The sequence below is a fragment of the Argiope bruennichi genome, chromosome X2, assembly GCF_947563725.1.
Source record: "Argiope bruennichi chromosome X2, qqArgBrue1.1, whole genome shotgun sequence".
Classification (NCBI taxonomy): domain Eukaryota; kingdom Metazoa; phylum Arthropoda; class Arachnida; order Araneae; family Araneidae; genus Argiope; species Argiope bruennichi.
This window is the reverse complement of record NC_079163.1, coordinates 127,435,255-127,455,362: the sequence shown is the minus strand read 5'-3', so window position 1 is coordinate 127,455,362 and position 20,108 is coordinate 127,435,255. Positions and strand designations below refer to the sequence as shown.

At 29.4% G+C, this 20,108-nt stretch overlaps 1 protein-coding gene across 1 annotated transcript in view; it reads right to left on the bottom strand.

The window, feature by feature from the left end:
* Nucleotides 1-19,839, bottom strand: part of LOC129959877 (homeobox protein EMX1-like) — a 50,960-nt gene extending 31,121 nt beyond the window's left edge. The window contains exons 1-2 of the mRNA XM_056072773.1: nt 19,123-19,839; nt 1,906-2,078 (exon numbers count right to left, since the gene is read on the bottom strand). Coding sequence (XP_055928748.1) covers nt 1,906-2,078; nt 19,123-19,582 — 633 coding nt within the window. The 5' untranslated portion in view covers nt 19,583-19,839. The remainder of the gene's footprint in view (nt 1-1,905; nt 2,079-19,122) is intronic.
* Between the last annotated feature and the right edge of the window lie 269 nt (nt 19,840-20,108).

The following is a 20,108-nucleotide window of genomic DNA, read 5'->3' as shown; positions in this document are numbered from 1 at the left end:
AACTCTTGCATTTCAATTAAGATAATTTTGCAATTAGTATGTTACAATACCTCGGTCCTACAAAATTAGGCATTCGTAAAAGGACACTTAAATTTGCATATATTAGTTTCCTGACACCTGTGACTAATAAGAAGTCTGTTGAACTTGTCAGAAAATTTTGTTATGATTTATAAAATTTGATAATCTTTTCATCGCATTGCTTCTTAGACTATCAAACTTCCCTACATGTATCATCAAAGGAATTTAGAGATGTCTGGAAATGATTGCTTTAACAAGGATAGGATAAGGCCACTAACGCCAACTAATTACTATAAGGGACTCATAAACATTTTCCTAGTGAAATAATTTAAAGCTCGACTTACGAAAGAAATATAATTTGGCGAATGTCTCGGCAAAAAGGTAAAAGGAAACTGTTCAGGAAACATACTAATAATCACACCATTTTGCATGCCGAGAATACTAAACCGTGTTTAAAGAAAATAATTAATGCGCAGATCACTTTCAGTGATTACTTACATGTAAAAGAATCTTGCAGTTCTTGTTTTGAGGGACTTAATTATTTACTTTTTTTAATTGTTGCTCATTTTAACTATATTATCCCATAAATATTTGTTCTTTATGTTATTAGTATTTAAATGCTGGCATTTCTGCTCGTATAGACAAGGAAAGTACTCAAAACTGATTATTTTATGATTATTGCTGCATTAACTTTTATAAACTGCACACTTGCCAAAAGATCGCTCAACCAAAAAAAAAAAAAAAAAAATTATGACTTAATAAATTTAATACAGGGAAGACCACAGTTTTAAACAAATATAAATTTATTTTAAAAATAATTAGAAAATTGTTTAATTTGAAAGATAAAGGATGCTTGAATAGCTGCGTTCTATCACGGAATAAAACATGGATAGCAAAAGAGCTAATTTTGAAAGATAAAATATTGTTTTTGCATTTTTTTTTTTGCTTAGTATTCGCTGTTTGTTTTCAAGGCGAAATTGTTTTTGAACGATTACAATGCTATTCTGTCAATGGAATGAGAAATGGAGTGTAGATTTTTGGAAGAAAATTTCTTTAGTATATTTATGAACATTATCTGTTTATCTTTTAGTGGGAACTGATCTCTGGAACGTCTGTACTAGAAATGAATTATTTGAACAAGTGCCAATTGAGGCAGAAAATCGTGTTGGTTTTTCTATTTTCAAATTAAGAAGGATATACATGACTTGAAACTTTAATAATTGCTTCATTTTTTAAATTATTATAATATTTGAACAAAGGGCTTCTAGAATTAAAAACTAAAAAGAAATAGTCAACATAAAGGAATTAAATTTATATTACATGAACTTAATTATAGCGCCTAATGCAAATTTTTTGAGATAGAAATGCTATTCTCTCTAAAAAAACAAAATTTAGAGAAATTTTAAATTTTGATTGTCATACTCGAGACAGAAAATAGAGATTGTATCTATTAATATTTTTTTTTCTTTAAGAAAGTAATTCCGTGTCAAAATATTTTTACACTTATTTATTGAAGACAAATCATTAAGTAAATTAAGAACAACTGAGTTTATACTTTAGATCATGTTTCTCGAAATCGTACTTCGTTTCAATTCCCGACATCAAAACCAAGAATTAAATGAAAAATTCAGCATTTTTCAATACATATTTCAATTGTTAGGTATTTCACGCGCTTTTAATATTTTTTAGTGCGCGGAAAAATGAAATTTGCCCCTCACAATAAACGCTTGTTTTTAGGAAAGCAACGATGAAAATAACTTTCATGTTGATTAAATAATGTCAAATGCATATGATGTCTGTGTAAAAGGGCACCATAAAAAAAATCATTTCTGAGAAATAGTTTTTCTTTCAGATATGGAATATTATAGCTAAGGTAATAACAATTACCTGTGTTTCTGTAAGTCCTAAGCTCTCGGCGAGCTGTTTTCTTTCATTCCCTGTAACGTAGTGATTTTTGTCAAAAGCGCCTTCTAGTTTCATGAGTTGGGAAGCGGAGAATGCTGTCCGAATCCTCTTGGCTTTCCGAAACGGTGGCAAAAGGTAACTGGGGATGTCCGGGCCTGTAGTGAGAAAACATATCGTTATTCGGGTTGTATTAAAAAGATATCAAATAAAGGGTTTCAAACAAAAAGTCGAATTTTAAGATAATCGCCCTCATCTAATGATAATCTCTAAAATAATTATGAACATCACTATTGCTTATATTTTATGTTCGTAGTAAAGAGCAATAGGGTCTCGACAACAATCCAATGAAGTTAATTCGACTCAATTTTAGCTCAGCTCCATTTTAGTTTTATAATCCATTATAGTTCTTACACAAGAAAGAAAATGACATCACAACTCAATATACAGTAATTGTTAATTAAATTTTAGATGATATTCGCGGTTAAGTTTATCCCGGAATGCGTTGTATGACACTAATTTTATAAAACTAAAACTGATATGACACAAATATATTTTTGGTTGATTCATCTTAATCAGAATAGCGATTATAATTTATTGCAGTACACTCTTTATGGAAACTGCTTAATACTTCGTTACGTGTCACGACAAACGAGAGACATTTAATGACCCTCTATGAGTTTTAGGGATTAGTACCAAAAATCATGTTTTTTTTAATGGCAAAGGGCGATAATTTAATCTAAGGTTATTAAGTAATATTGTACATAATCTTTAAAAACATTTATTGCTAATCACTGTAATTATAAAAAAAAATTACACAAACGATTATGCATTAATAATCAATCAAAAGATATGATTTGAATAATATTTTTTTAGAAAGATGCTAACAATGCTAGTAAGCAATAAAAAATGTTATACAGCGTTTTAATGGACCCCATGACAGAAATATCTGGTTAATATGTAGCGAATATATTTTAATCAAATACTTTCTACCGTCTTTATAGCAACCTTCTAGCGTCTGTATGTCGTTTCCTGCTTATGTTCAATAGAAAAATAAAATCTCGGAATTCTTTACTAAATTTTGAGCTCATGAATATTAATTATCAAATTCTTCTTTCCTTCTTCGAAAATATCATACAGCTGTTGTATCTTCTTTGGTATTAAATAATAACTTAAATGCTGTTAGTTTCTAGAAAGGGATTTGGTCGCCAATTTCTCTGAATTTAGCTTATTTACGTCTCGCTGGAAACGACATGAGAGTATTTTGAGATGGATCTCTTAATTTTGAATAATGGCCAGATGATGTGGGGTTGACAACTGTCTCCTTTCAAACATCCGCTCCAAATTAGCGGGAAGACATTTGATTCCAACGGATGTAACGTGCACCCGATTCGCTAATATGGTACTTCTTCGCTGAAATCGGTTTCAGACCTGGAACCTTCCAACCCTGAAGCCGAAATTTCATCAAAAGGTCACCGCGATTTGCCTTCTTTTCTAAAATCAGCATCAAATACAAAGCGATTAATAATGTAAAAGTTTCTTTAAAAAAGAGACTTTTTACTGCGAGAAAACGCGTGCAATTTCATAATACCGGAAAAATAATTAACAGAATCAATTAAAAGCAACTTAATAATTCAAACTGAACTTATAGAATTGTGCTCATATTAATGTACGCGGTGGTGGGTAAAATACACTTCATTATTTTTAACGATATTATTTGAAGGCCCACCTTTTTTTATATTTGTATGTCTTCTCTTTCAATGGAATTTCTGATTTCTGATTTTTCACCCACTGCAATTCATTTAAATGATTTGTTTAACTCATTTTGTAATGAATAAAATTATTCAAATTTTTTTCCCAAGTGGTTTAGGTTTTTGAAAAATTTTATTTCATTTTACTTGTTTCATGTTTACAACGATGGGATACCTTCCGACAATGAATTGATTGATTTTCAGATTCTGTAATACTCTTATTTATGAATTATAAATTAAAACCCTTAAAAGTAATATATCATTAAAATAAAAATTTCTTTTAAATACAAAGATAAAAATTTGTTTTTGAAAGCCGTTTGTTAAATTTTGCATTATATTTGATTGAAATAATTTTCTTCACAAACGACGACCTGCCATTATAATTAATAAGTACATTTTGCGGTTACCAATGCCTCCTGAACCAAAATGCATTCCAAAAGCACTCTTTTAGTAGTTTTGCGGTGCCATGATTTATCTAATTCCGTAAAAACTACTAAACCTTAAAACCCTCTTAACATACCCACTAAACCTCTCCCCGGGATCATCGTTTTTTTATTTCATTACGTTTATTCGGATTCTATCCTGACCCACCTGCGAAACTTGACACCTCTAACACTTCATGAACAGGTCTGCAGCGAGTAAGTGGAATGCAACAACGGGACTAACCTCACCGTTTATAGCTCATTAAATTGGATTGTGGGGAACAGTTTGACGCGAGGACTTACGCATCCCGGCTGATGTTTCATCCGACCATGAATTATGCATTTCCCATACTTGGCGGTTGTAACATACAGGAAGGAATTGTATTGATCTTGTTCCTAAGGTCACGTTTTCATAAGAGCAGTAATCCAACATTTAAGTTGTGTTTGCCTTGTTTGTTGATACAGAGACTGAGCAGATTAGCCGCTTGTCCCATAAACCACTCTCCTTATATTTAAGTGTTATTAATGTTCCATAGTCAACCCTGGATTAGAAAACCCACCCTATTTCTTGAATTCTCTTCCCACTTATCTCTGTTTTTATGTTGTTAATATTACTTTTTGAGGTGCCAAGTATATGCATAAAGGTTAATCAGGATTGTGGGGGATCTTTTTATTTGTAATGGCAATAATCGGTAAGAAGGACAACATACGGAGTATACAAAGCCGCCTTATCCCATGGGCTAGTTGAGTCAAGATTGTCTAAAAATTTATTATACTGATTTTATTTCAATTTTGAACAAGAATTATTTAATTATAATAGAGTGATTTTGATTTAAATTTGTTGAAATTAAGAATATGATTAGGGTTTGCAACTAGACAACTATGTTGTGAAAGATGGTGTGAAATCACATTTAAAAAAAAGTCCCAAATTGCAAAATTGTGTGGTTTTAATCACAGAAAAGGTGCCATTTTTTTCTCAATTATTTTACTAAGCCTATATTTACTTTGGGTGTACAAATTTCTAGTTACAGTTCTAAAGGGGCATTAAATCATTCTAGATCAGGGTACTAAAATTTGTAAAAATTACCCTATATGTACAGTTTTTAAAAAAACTGAGTTTTAATAATTCGAAATTTTTTTCAAATTAAATTAATTGCATCTTTGGAAAAGGATTAAAGCGATTAAATTTCTGGGATATCCAGTCACACTAACTACTTCAAGGATACAGACACCTTTGTGCACGTATAGATTTTCTTTAAACTCAAATTAATGAGAAAAAAAAAATTTAATCTGCTGAGTAAAAATTTAAAAAAATAAATAATAATAAGTGAATAAAAGACTATATTTTTTGCCTCATTTGAATGCTACCGTTGCAAAATAAAAATAATATTATTGAATAAAAAAATTGCTTTTTTTTATCATTTAAAAAAAATCCGTGCCTGAAGAAGTTAATCGAATAGCAATAAAAGATTCCAAAATATTTTTTTAAAGTCCATAATATATAATTTGAAGCATATAAACTATAATTATATAAAAGAATCAAGAGTGAGGGAGGTCTTTTTATCTTTACTAGAAATATTCGGTTAGAGCTCCTTCTGTGCAATCTTTTATCCATAATCCTTAAATAAAAAAAAAGTTTAAAAAAAAAACATTTTAATGGTAATAAGTCTTTTTTCTTTCTTTCTTTTTTTCAAAAATTGTATCATTAAGAATGATAAAAAAGAACGAAGCCTTATTTTAAATTAAACGAGTTAATTATACGATTAATATTTCTAAGAGTGCATTCTGAATAGTTCATTTCTCGGATTTTCTTTTAAAAATTTTCTGTAAAATTGGAATAATTTGAACATTTATAAAAATCTAAAATGGCATCTTTGGAAGCGATTAGATAAGCGTTTGATATAATTCTTATGCTTCAGGCAACGGAAAAACACAAATCTGAATTATTTCATAAAATTGGCGAATATGTAGCCGTGCATACAAAATAGCATTTCGCTTCTCTGCATAAGTATCACGGATTAGTTTGAACTGTTATTTCGATGATAGGATACAATAAATAGCAGTTAAAAATGGCCGCTATTGCATAACAAAAGAATGAAAAAAATCTCTTAAGTTAGAGGAATACTAAATTAAATAACCGAATTAAGTAACATGGTTAATCATGTGATTAATATTTCTAGAAGTATTTTTAAGCAGCTAAGCGTATAAACAAAAGTATAAAAAAAGTTTTTTTTTTTTTTCTCATTTGTAGCTGTAATTTCCTAAGAGGTATTTCTTGTCCACTTATTTACTTAGAGCTTCTAATATATTTGATTTTAAAAAAATTTCAGCTTTTAACTTTTCAAGAATTTTCATTAACTTTGGATTTTAATGGCATGAACGTCAATAATATAACAAAAATTTAAATAAAATAATTCTTTAAATGGATTCCTTAATATGGCTTATCAATTTTACATATTCACTTTTCATTACATTTATTTCATCTTTCGTAGAATCAAATTATAGTTTCAAATTTTATAAGCAGATTATGCTTATTTCTTTTTAAGAACTGTTAAAAATTTGGGAATTACAAGATGTCTCTAACGATCCAAAAGATTTTTCAAATTTTCAACAAAATTTAATTTGTGTTTATTGTAACAAAAACATTTTACCAACAAGAGTAAGTAACAAAATAAGAGAATTTGATAAAATTAATGTAGACCATTTTGCTTGAATTTTTAAGAAAAATTATGAGGAAAAATAAATTAGTTCATGTTAAAATTTTCCTGAAGTATATTTTTAGATCTTCAAATAACCAAATTCAAAACTGAGTCCAATTATCTTCAATAGTTTATGAACATATTTAAATATTTATAAATGAAAACAACAAAAGGATTGCTAACAAGTTAGATTGGAATTCCTTTTTTTTTTTTTTTTTTCGACAATCAATGAAAATATTTCTTACATTCGTACTTCAAAAAAATAAGATACGAAAATTCGATTTTTTTTTAAATTTTGGGAATCTTAAAAATAAATGTTTAAGTCATTTGGGCATTTTTGAATATAAAAAATACCGTGGATTGCAAAATAAGATTGGTGTGAAATAACTAATATTGATTCACATGAATATAAATCAACTCAATTAATTTTCTGACTCTAGATTATTGTTTGTAAAAGTTAAATTTACTTTCGTAAAGTGGATGTTAAATTTTTAAATATATATTAAAAATAATTTTTGTAAAGTTGTTCATAGATTTAATATAATTTGACAACATTCTGGCATACATTTTGCGTAATTTAATGAAACTTTTCATAGACTTACCGATGATTTAATAATTTTCCCTTGATCAATGATCAGTGATCTTGATTGTAAATGGCCATTGACATGAAAGAGAAAGGTGTCTTTTGTTTTACATAATTTCCTCTATTCTAGATAATATTTTAAAAGATGTCAAATATGAAACTATTTTAACGGGGAATCGGATTTCGATTCAAATTTTTATATTAATTAACCAATAGAAGAAGTCTATCTAGATAAAATGTTAAAATTTGTCTAATTTGTTCTAGGGATTTCCTGTCTATTATTCCTATCTAATATTCTTCCTATTGCCGGCGTTCTAGCATAGGAGTAGCGTATCTCCAGCGTGATCTGTTCTTCATCTGTGTTCTATTTGTGAGGTGTGTGAATGTGCTCCCCCTGTAAAAAGGGGTTGAGCAAGTGAATGTGAGTTTCATCTTCATATGAGCTAGAAGTCAGACTTCTGCTCTCGGGTGATCAGGGGTCTTTACCTTCAGAAGCTACTGCACCCCCTTTCCGTTGTAACGCGGACACGACATCATCATTCTTCCTATTCTATTTTTTTACAAAAATAAGATGTCATTATAATACGTATGGTTAAAATACAAAATTAATATGATACAATATTGTCTCAAGCTGTTAATAAATACAATTTGATTGCAAAACAAATACTAGATTTTAGAAATTCAAAAGATTTTTATCTCGCGATAAAAATGTTTTATCTTCTTTTAGTTGATTCTAATCTGATAATGAAATATCACGCATAACGGAGAAAAAGTTTTCAGCTTTACTTTTGATTTATCATACTATAATGATCTTCAACACATTTGTTAATTTAAGCATTGTCATTCGCCTTTCCTCCCAATATTTTATGTCATTAATATCTTTTTAATTTTTAAACTTATCAGCTGACTTAGTTTCAAAATTTCGTCTAAAATCTAATCCTGCGTTAAATGTTTGTTTGTTTTTCTTCTTTTGCTGTTGTTTTCGTTTTGTTAAGGTAACGGATGAATTCGGATTTTAATATGGATAAATTTAAAATTTTAATTTATAAAAATATTTCATGTAACACAAAATGGCTCTATACAATCAATACACCACTAAACATCAATAATATTATCGGTTTCATGAAACAAAAAGTCATTTTAGAAGGGAATGATACTTCCGAAATTTTTTTTTACCGAATTCTAAGTATTTTTATATTGGAAAAAAAAAATGAAGAGACAAGAATGGCCTATCCCAAGTTTTGAGATATGAAACAAGGATTCAGTAGTTTACAGAATCGTCAGAAATCAATCATAGCATTTCAGCGACACTTGGGCAACAGGTATTTTATCACAAAGACATCCTTTTCTTTTGCGATAGTGCGAGATAGCAAATTGTTAAAGAAAAAGAAATGCTCTTTATGCTATCTGAACTGCGTCTTAAGTAAGGATTAAATATTGAATGACACCTAAAAAATGTTGTTTTTGAAAATTTATGACTGTCCGCATTTTTTTCGGTTTTCGGCAAATTTTTTTGATAGAAATCTGCGCGGCCAATTGAATGGATAATCATCTTGAATGAAGAAAAAGTTATTTTCCCCCCAAAAAATTTAAATATTTTGATTTTATATAATGATTTTTAACAAACAAATATTATTAATTAATTTGTTGTGTGGAAATTATTTATTTATTTGTGTGATTATTAATATGTGAAAATCGATCATTTTCTCATTAGTGCGCAACTGAGTAATTCATAAGATGATGATAACTGTTTCTCTAAACTATAAAAGAATTATTCATATTTAGTTTTTGAATAATTAACATTCATTATCTTCCAATTTAAATACAACGGTTTTAAAAGTTCAAAACTTTTCACACTTTTAACCTTAAAACGTAGTTTATTTATTTAGTTTTTTTTATTGGAATCTAAAATATTTAATGAGTTTTTAATGAATGCCTAACGCGAGGTTCTTTTAAAGAATTTTTTAAAAACATTTTAGATTACGTTCAATGGACGCATTTCAATTAACTTCTGATTCATTTCAATATATCTTTTCCTCTTGCTGTAAACATATTTCTAACGTTTTGATAGAGATTTTGAATGACCAGAAACTGTTCGTAAGTAATATAAACACACATTTTATTTCCAACTCTCTAGTTCAAGGGAAGAAAAGATATTTATAGTTTATTAAAACTCTATCTCCCTTTAAGAATTCAGTCACTGGGATTAATCCTTTTGCATGCTATAAGAAAATAATTCCTTCACTTAATTGCATTGTTTCATTTCTGATTTAACTGATTATTTCGATTTTGACACTTCTAAATGGTTGAGAAAATCTTTTTATTTTTAAAACTTATCACGCTTATTTTGTTCAGTTCTTGTATTCTCTTTGAGACATTTTACTCTGACAAATTTTATATTCATTTTGAACATTCTCTTTTCTACTGATGTTCCTCCGCCACATGCTTGCTATGAACTTTTAAACCTCGGTCTAAGCAGAAATTGCATCTAAATTTTTCTATACAATGTTGAAGGATATTCATCCATAGTATTGCATATAAATAACAATTAACATAATTGTACTTTATAGCATATTAATTTTCACTGCATCTCGCTTGAGGAAGTTCGCATTTGTAGGAGCAGCAAAAAGTTGAATAAAAATAGCAATAAAAAATTAGAAGAATGACATAATAACGATGTAAATATTTTATACAACAAATAACATTTTTGTTCTTGGCGTGTGGTTTAATTAAGGATTTTCAATTTCATTCTCTCAAATCAATGAAATTTCAGAATAAGCAGCAGCTAATAGAGATAATCACTTATCTTTTGCCTCAGTTGTAGGTGATAGATAAGAGGTATTATCCTATTACTTTGTTAAGTTGTCCTATTACTTTGTCGTCCTTTAGTTCCATATGAATCGAAAATGATTTAAATTATATTTCTAGCATCTAAAATTTAAGGCTATTAAAAACAATTTTTAGAAATGTAATCCTATACAATTGCTACAAAATATAAAGGAAGCGCAAGATTAAAAGAGAAAAATTAAAAGCAGGGAACTCAGCTTTAGAAACGAATGAACTTGGAGAATGAATCCTTCATTGGTTCCTTTTTCCTCCTTTAAATGTCTAGTCAGACGCTACTCCGCTACCGTCTACATTTCCTCAAATGAGACTTTACAGGCCGAATGAACAAGTTATAAACTACATTTGTGGAATTTACATTTTCTAAAATCCTAAGATGTAACAGAAAACGTTACTTTTTTTTTTCACTTACAAAACTGATTTATTGTTTCAGATAGAATAAAAAGAATATTTTGAATAAAATTCCAAAAAGTGAATAAGTTGATGATTAAAATAGAATTATAATCTAGATTATAGATTCTTCGTCTGAGTAAATTTAACGAATATGAAATCGAAAAACTGACGCTCTGTATGAATGATGTTGATTATTCAACGAATATCTTCAAATTGAAACCGTTTGGATTACCTATGTTATAGATTGACAGCACTGTAGAAATGCGATATATTGACATGAATTTCTTTTCTACATATAACAGATTTGATCATGGCTACAGATCCCATATTCTGTGAACAAAATCTCAATGAATATATATGAAAAATGAATGTATGAAACATAGAATTTGGATTCATATAGATTAGCAAAGTTTATGTCTTTGAATGGTTTACGTGAGTGTGAAGTAAAATTTAAAGTGAAAATAAAACAGAGTTTCATTCATAAAATTTCTAAAAGGTTTTATTCACATAATGACGCTTTCATTGATTTTATGACTCGAAAAATCTCAAGATAAGGCCTGTTTTATCAGGTATCACCAAAATCCATCTTTCATTTCAAATGTGGCATATTGCACCTGAAACATGTCTATAATCTGAAGTCTCTCTGGACATTCACTTTATGTTGTTACACGCGTCTCAAATGGCAACGTCTCAGTATAATGTACATAATTCAGCGTGTTAAGAGCAGGGCCGGATTAAGTCTTCTACAATTTATAGATTTTAATTTAATATTTATATACGCAGTTTCATGTAACAATTTGTAACAAAATGAAATTGCAAAACGCTCTTTAGAAACTGATCAATTGCAGATCACTTTCCAAAAAGTTGGTTTTAGATTATCGTGCATAAAAGGATTTAGAACTGAAATTTAAAAGTAATTTTTAAAGAAATAGTGAAAAAGCATGACAAAACCTTTCTAAATATCATCTAAATAATGTTTAATAATAAATTTAACAACTTTTAAAATTATAAAACACATCTTTTTTTTAAAAAAATAGCATACTATGAAATTTGCGAATGATAATTAATTAGTAATATTAATAGAATAATGTTCCGAAATTAATTTAATCAACACTTAATTTTAATTTGAATAAGTTCGATAATCAAGCCTTTGTAATGAAATAAAAGCACAAAATTAAATAACTTTCAACCCCCCCCCCCCAAAAAAAAACTCTCGAAGGCTTGCGACCGTCTAGGTAGTTGCCTACTTTGCCTAGTTAATAATCCGAACCTGCTTAAGAGTTACATATTTATATCAGAGATTGCTTTCAATCATTAATTTCGTATAGTGATAGCAAATTACGAATGCCCGCAAGGAACCATACCCTAAATTTAAAATGAATAATTGCAAAAGCTGTTTCAAGAGATTGTTTAACAATGCCAGGACCATTGCTTGAAAATGATAAAAAAAAATCTTATTTAAACGAAGATATAATTAATATTACTACCTGCTATAATATTTAAATATTCTTGATTTATGAAGTTTACTTTTGACTTTCTAAACTTATTAAATTGTTTTGAACGACATATTTGGTTCTTTCATACAAAATTTCTATCACCTTTTGACCTTGTTAAACAAGTCACAACAAATTTTTATACTGATTATAGCTCCGGCATTCTCACTTTATTCTTAGACAGAATTTTGAGAAAATGAATGATAGCTCAGGCTTCATCATCATCATTTAACTATGATGAAAATTTTCCGATTCTATCTTGATCTTAGCTCGTTGAGGAAAGCTCCATTTCCGGATGTGCCTCCCCCCCCCCAATTTTTTTTATCCTTTATTTCTAAGATTTAGAATCGGGTTGCGGTGGTCTCATGCAGAATATCGACTTTAATGATGGGAGGGAGGGGGTCGGCATTTGAGACCCGTTTTCATGGAAGATCCGCCGTATGTACACGTTTGATGCACGTTCTCGACAATTTAGAACAGACTTAAATAGCATTCGTTGGGCTTCAAAAATCAGTAATCAACTTAACTAAACTTTTATTTGAAGTAAAAAAAAAATAATAATTTTTATTTCACTTATCTCAACTCAATGGAGGAAAAAAAAAGAATGATCTCCAATGAATATTCGTCTCATCGTAATCTGTAAATCATTTTAGAAAAGATTTATCGTGAAAATAAATCTTTAAGTGCCAAAAAATGGGCATACATTGTCATCATATCAAATGTAATAAAATTATTTGAAAGTTACATCTTTATGCTGTACCTGTTTTATTTCTTTTCCAATGAAAGTGGATTACAAACAGCATCTGGAAAATGTTTTGGGAATTTCTGATTAGCAAGAATATCTTTAGTTATGATCCTAATAAAAATTAAATGTTGTACTACTGGTCTTAGAAAATAGCTTAAATGGCATATATATCCTATTTTGCTGTAGCAAACTAATTTTTTATTACCTCAAATGTAATTTAATTCGCCTTCTTCTCCTTCCTTCTGAAAGATCTTGAGTTAACTGATTAAAGAAAATGACTGAAAAGTGGAAAGAAACAAACGTGACTTGAATACATTCCTTTTTATGCATTCGGAATTACAAGTAATGTTATTGCATCATTTAGAGTTGATTTTTTCCCCGCTAATAACTTTTTCAGATGATCTTCCTTTTAAACAAAAAAACCGAGTTTTTAATTCCGCGATTAATTTAGCTCTTCCTTCCTTTTTTTATGAAATAGAATTACTACACTCTGTTCTTATTCTGAAATCTGGATCGCGTTTCTCGCTTACTAATGAGAATATAGATTTTTTTTTTTGCTGTTCATTAAATTCACAATTGCATTTTCTTTTTCAGGCTTGCTTAAAAGTTTTTCCCTACCAACCTTTTCCTTTTTTTTTTTTTTTTTTAAAGATTTCCAAGCTATGATTCAAATCAGACTTTGTAAGTTGTTTTCACTCATGACACTTTTTCCAACAATAAACCTTTTCTGAAATTAGTTTTTGAATCACATTTTTTAACTCTCCTGCTTTGATTGTGCATATCTTTTAAACATATCAGTATTGAAAATTATATCAGACATATTAATAAAAAATTTAATTCCCTAAAAATAATTAGCCATAGAGTGTAAAATAAAATTATTTTTCAAATTAAATAAAAGCCTTCTATGTTATCATAAGATATAGTACGATATCTTCACTATGCTTTTCGATATTCTGAATGCCGGAGGACATAGCGAAAATATCATGAAATGTTATTGGGCAGTTTGAATTAATTGGGTTTGAAAATTCTAAAGAACTTTTTTGCGGCATAAATTATAAATATTTCATTTAAAAATGACTCACGAGTAGTTTAATAATTATAAATATTATTTTGTAAATAGTCGTTAATTCAATTTGACAACAGTGATATGTTATGGAATTTTTGAGTTTGTTGTTTTAAAAGATACTAGAATTCGAATGAAAATAAGTTGATGTTCATTTGGTAATATTATTTATAATGTAGTAAGATTTCGTTTAATAGTAAGTTTGTTTGCATTCCATTTTTATTGATTCCCGAACGCAACAATTAGTGAACCTGCTTTTACTATGACTACGGATAGCGGACATATCTACGATTGAAACAACTCCTGTTATGGATGCCGAAGCGAATAAAGTAAGCATCAAAATTCCACCATTCTGGCGAGAGAAACCCGACATTTGTTTTTATCAAGTAGAAGCTCAGTTCTTCGTTTAATAGTAATTAATAGTAATATTTCGTTTAATAGTAAGTTTGTCTGCATTCCATTTTTGTTGATTCACGAACGCAGCAACTTTTTTAAAAAACGGTGAAAACAATTAATAGTTGTTTCAATACCATCACAAAACATAGTGAACCCCAATAAAAATAAACTTTTAAAAATTCACTATTCACTATAATCTCATCCATCACAATAGCATGTTCAAATACAGACAAAATCTACTTAGTACAATTAAATAATAGTATTTTTAAATAGTCATTTGGCACTACTTTTCACATTATTTGACGCGTTTCATTTTTCACTTTATTTTAACCTTCCTTCCAGCCGGAGTTCTCAACATTTTAAAATTTAGTACCCATACATAAGAATTTAAAATATGCAGACGATCATAAAATCATTTTTCTATTATGAATTACATATCCCTAGTGTTCCTTTAAAATGGGACGTTAATATAACTAACTAACCTATTATGAATGAATGCATTCTAAATGGAATGATTATAATCAAACATTTGAAATTGTCATTATTCAATTAAATTCGTAAATAGAATTTTTTATCGTAATGAAATAAGATAAAAAAATCTATTTACGTACTAATACTATTCTATTCTATTAAATATCATATATTGCATTGATATTTAATAGCAATAATTAGTGCAATATTAGCGATGAGGATTAATGCGAACCTGCTGCATTGGAATCGATTTCGATAGATCGGACTCATTAATTACAAAAGTAAGCCAGATTTAATTTGTAGCCATGCCCTATGTTTATTTTTAATTAAATTCATGGGTGAAAATATATTTTTGTAAAGATATGATGGATTGAAAAGCATCAAAATTTGCATCCCTTTACAGAAAATATATTCATATACTCTTTTCGACCCAAAACTGTATAAGTTATCAATGCAATTTCTATCACATGAAATATGCGAAAACTGTTGTGTTTCTTGAACTGAAATATTGTCTAGCATATATCATAACATGCAGCTATTGCCGAAAACTTAAAAATAAAAAAAATGTGTCTGAATAAAAAAATATTAAACCAAAATATTAAAAGGGGCGTCATTGCAAATACATTTTAAATATTTAATTAATTTGTTCAAGAATTATCCGAAACCATTCTATTTAGCAGATGACTATGAACAGTGCTACAACATAAACAATTTTTCCTTTTTTGGACTGTAGTAGGTCGTGTTAAGTTACCGAGTGCATCGATATTTGTGGTAATATCAGTTTTTTAGAGAGGTTGTTTTAAAGATTTATTCATTGATACGCCTCGTGAAATGGTTATAAATAATTTATTTACAGACGAATGTTATTAGAAATATGTTTCTAATCTTCTAAAGAGAGCGCCAAGTTTTTATTCTCCAAAACAAATATTTTCCGAAGTCAATATAACCGTGGTTACATCCTACGAGGTGAAACAAATGTTGTTCGCTTTAAGACCTTTTATGAAAAATTAAAATTTCAGCTTCAAAAAAAGCATAAAAAGATGTGATAGTAATAACCCATGAAACGACAATAAATATTCTTTGCAAAAGATCTCTTTTTCAAAAGAATATTCAGTTAACGAGCTCTAAAAAGTTATGACACAATTTAAAATAACATTTGCTTGTAAGGAGCTGTTGGTTAGGAGCTGCAAACTGTAACAGTCAACGACACTCAGGAAGAATGTCTCTTATTTTGTATAAGGAATTAAATATTTTTAAAAAAATATTTTCAGATAAGTTTTGATTCCATCCTTGCAAGGAATCCATACATTGCTTAAGTACTTATTTAGTAAATACTTCTCATAAAAAGCATTAAATAATAAAGCATTTTTATCTTTTCCAGGGATGACATGAATTTTCACATAAGCTATACCAAAGACTTCATTAAAAACATTTTACAAATATTTGCTTAAGTAATATCGATAAAGATATTTCATATGTGTTTTATACATCATTTAATCTATTTTGCTATCTTGAATAATTTTTTTAATTTACTTATTATTAAAATATATATAAAATATGTTATTAATTTAAAAATTAGAAGGTAAAGAAGAAAATGATTTTATATTTGCTCTTGTCGTCATCAATCCAAACTTTTTTCAGAATACTGGGAAAATAAAATAATACTCTTACTTTTATACTTAATTTCATTTGTAACTTTTTATATTTCATTATATGATTAATTTGGCTATGACTTGATTGCATTTTTCCTGCCGATTTGACTTGTTTACTGCTTCCTTTAATCCATTATGGATTATTAAATTATTTCGAAGGGTATTACGCACAGTTCTTACACTATAAACTGTTGATTTAACTATAGCATGAATCCAAAACTTGTCATTGTATAAATCAGCGCATTCCCTCCTCCCACTTCCTAACAGTTTTTAGTCATTATAGAAATAATTTTGAGATTGTATCTATTTCAAATGCATTTTATGAAAGACTGTTTTGAACTACCGCTTTCGAAACTTGTCTCTATAAAATCGCCACTGCAAATGAGAATGAAGAGAATAGATCTGTCACTTACTATGCAGGTGTTAACTTACTTTCTGAAGTATCTAATGCCAAGAAAATACTACACATTCTAAACGCCTTACATTTAAAATACCATTCTAACTATCTTCATTTTTCTTAAATAATAAATTCGATATGTTTGAAGACATTTATCCGATATTCTTTATAAAAGATGAATGTCAAGGAAGTATATAAGTGATAAAATATATCAAACAACATTTCTGAAACGGGAAACAGTCATCACGTTAAGTTAACAGAAGAAAAAAAAAATTTTTTTTAGTCTTTCATCTACATATTAATTTATTTGCACTAACTGAATATTTATTTACATGGCATACTAAATAGTTAGAAGGAAAGAATAAATATTTATTATTCATGGATCTTAATTATTTCAAAAGAATTTATAAATGATAAAGTAAAAAAAAAGGCTGCGTCTTGAGATGATCTTGAAAAACTCGTCAATCTCAGTTCCCAGTTAATCTTCCAGCTTAAAGATATTCACTCGAATTCACAAAACATTTTTTTTCCTTGAAGTATTAAACAGGAAGAGAAGCATAACATAAATAGATGCTATCTATTTATGTTATTCTAAGAAAAGTTTATGGAGTTATTTTTTGATGTTCATTTTACATTTTAGTCCATTCTTTTTTTTTCCTTCAAATTTACAAAATATAATATTTATTCCCTCCTATCATATTATCACAAGAATTTTCACGCACGTTAATGAAATTTTAGTACCTGGGCTAAAGTAATTTGATTTTCCATCACATTTCTTACTTAGAAGCGTCTATAATCCCAAGGAAATATCTGGTTACTAATTGAAGAGAGGGTAAAAAGTCATCGGTTCTCTGAATAACGCTTAAAAATTTTGGCACATTGGCACCTTTTTAAAATAATCATATTTTCATGCCTAATATTTATGGTGCATGTATATAAGTTATGCAAATAACATTACATGTATACAAGTATGTAAGTTCAGCATAACTCTACTAGTAGTTTTGATCATTGTGAATAGTATTATTGCATTAAAAGTAATCGCATTACACTTCACAAACTGCATATAATATTCCTTAGTCTAGCGCTCTACAGCATAATTAAAGAATTAAATTTGATGCATGCAATGATATTACCTACAACTACCTATTTTATCAGTGATAACACGAGTAACTTTTTAACTATCACACTTATAATTTAGGACTTTTTCACTGATTGACTCTGCATGAATATTTTGTAACTGATATAAACACATGTTTATGTGACATAAGAAAATCGATGACTTCTAATTACAAGCACTAATCATAAATCATAATAAAATAAAATTTTTATTTAAGAAATAAAATAAAATCATTATAGATTTTTTGGTGCCAATGAATCAGTGATGCTCTTGGGTTACAGCTCGTATAATTCATTGGACGAGGCGAACTTGAGAATTTCCATTTCTATGCAATTTATTCTTTGGAAACTATAAAATTCCATACATCAATTTCTCTCTTCTTTCATCAGTATAGATTCACTGATATACAAGTTTATATAGCATACCAAAATCGGTGACTGTCTAGTAACAAGCCCTAATCAAGTGTTAAGCATATTTAAAATCCTAATTAGATAAGTTTTCTAATCCTAATTAGATAAGTAATAAGACCTGTATAACTCCCTACATCATTTCTGCCTTCTTTCATGAATATTTAACTGTTACTCTGATATGCATATTCATGCAACATAACAAAATCGATGGATGTCTTGTTATAAGCCATAATCTCATTCTTAAAATATTTAAAATTATAATTGAAAACTTTTATTTCAAAATTAAAATAACAACAGTATGGAAAATGTTTTGATGCCCATGGATCAGTGCCAGTCTCGGGTTACAGCCCATATAGCCCACTCCATCAGAGATCCTGAGAATTTAGACTTTATCGCTACTCATCTCTTGAAATAATTTACATCATTTCTGCCATCCTGCATCAGTATCTATCTGTTGCAAGTTCCCAAAAAATGTAAGAAATCTTTGCTTACCTGGAAACATATGGTAGACTAGCCATATATATAAACTTACAATTGAATAAGTTTTTATTTTTTAAATAAATTAAAATCAATACAAAAATTTTTGGTGACCTTGAATGAGTGCCGCTCATAGACTACAGCCCATATAGCCCACTGGATAAAACGACCCTGAGAATTTGCACTCCATTGCAATTCATCTCTTGAAATACTTTTCATCAATTCTGTCGTCCTTCATTAGTATCTAACAATTGCAAGTCCCCAAAAAGTATCAGAAATCTCGGCTTACCTGGAAATCTGTGGTAGAAAAGCCTCTGCCTCGGCAGACACCAAGGATATGTCTGGAATCCATCGCCTTGCAGGATCATCCCAGCGAAAGTCGTCTCCATGCCAGGAGAATGAGGCAAAGTCCGTTGAAAGAGAGCAGCCGTTGGCGGGTTAAAGAAACCAGTCCTGCTGTCCCTCGTGCTGATGACGGCACTCGGAGCCGTCGGCCGCGCAGGAAAAGTGGGGATGGGGATCAGTACCGGTGGTTGCGGAGATTTATCGTGATTCAGCCGGTTGCGAGCATCGGGACTTTCAGAAGTAAACTTTGGGATGCTATAGTCTTTGGCTGAGAGCGGAGAAGGATCGTCTCGAAACACAGTAGAATCTGTATCACTGGTTTCTTTGCCCATGAGGGCATCGATAGAGAACCGTAGTTTCGGTTTACTCATGCCCACGATGGGCGAGTTAGATATTGTAGTCATGGGAGATTGGAAACAAGTATCTTTGGTTGATAAGACCTAGGCGAAGAGCCGGTGAAGAACTAGAGAATCATATTGCAGGTTCGTATTCCATGATGATTACCACATTTTGAGGCAACTAGCAAATAACAGCAGAGGTGGGATGAAACAGGAAGCAATCTGTCCACCTGGGTATAATATTACAATCGATTTTCAGGCCGCATAAAACAGAAGTTTGATTAGCAAAAAACTTTGAAAGGAGTTAATTGTCACAAATAACACTTAATCACGTAGGAATAGCAAAAAACTGTCGAAGATATAATTTAAAAAATTCTTTCATTGTAAAACATGCTTTTTCTCAAATGCACTTCTATATTACCAGGACTAACATGTCATTTTATAACTGCAGATATGACTTTCTTGAAAAGAAATTCAAAGTATTGTTAGTCAGTATTGAAAATAATAACAAATGTTGCTTTCCATTCTTTACAGTTAACTGTTGCTCCGCGACATATCTAGTTTCTTACTGTTTTATTCACTCAATATTTGT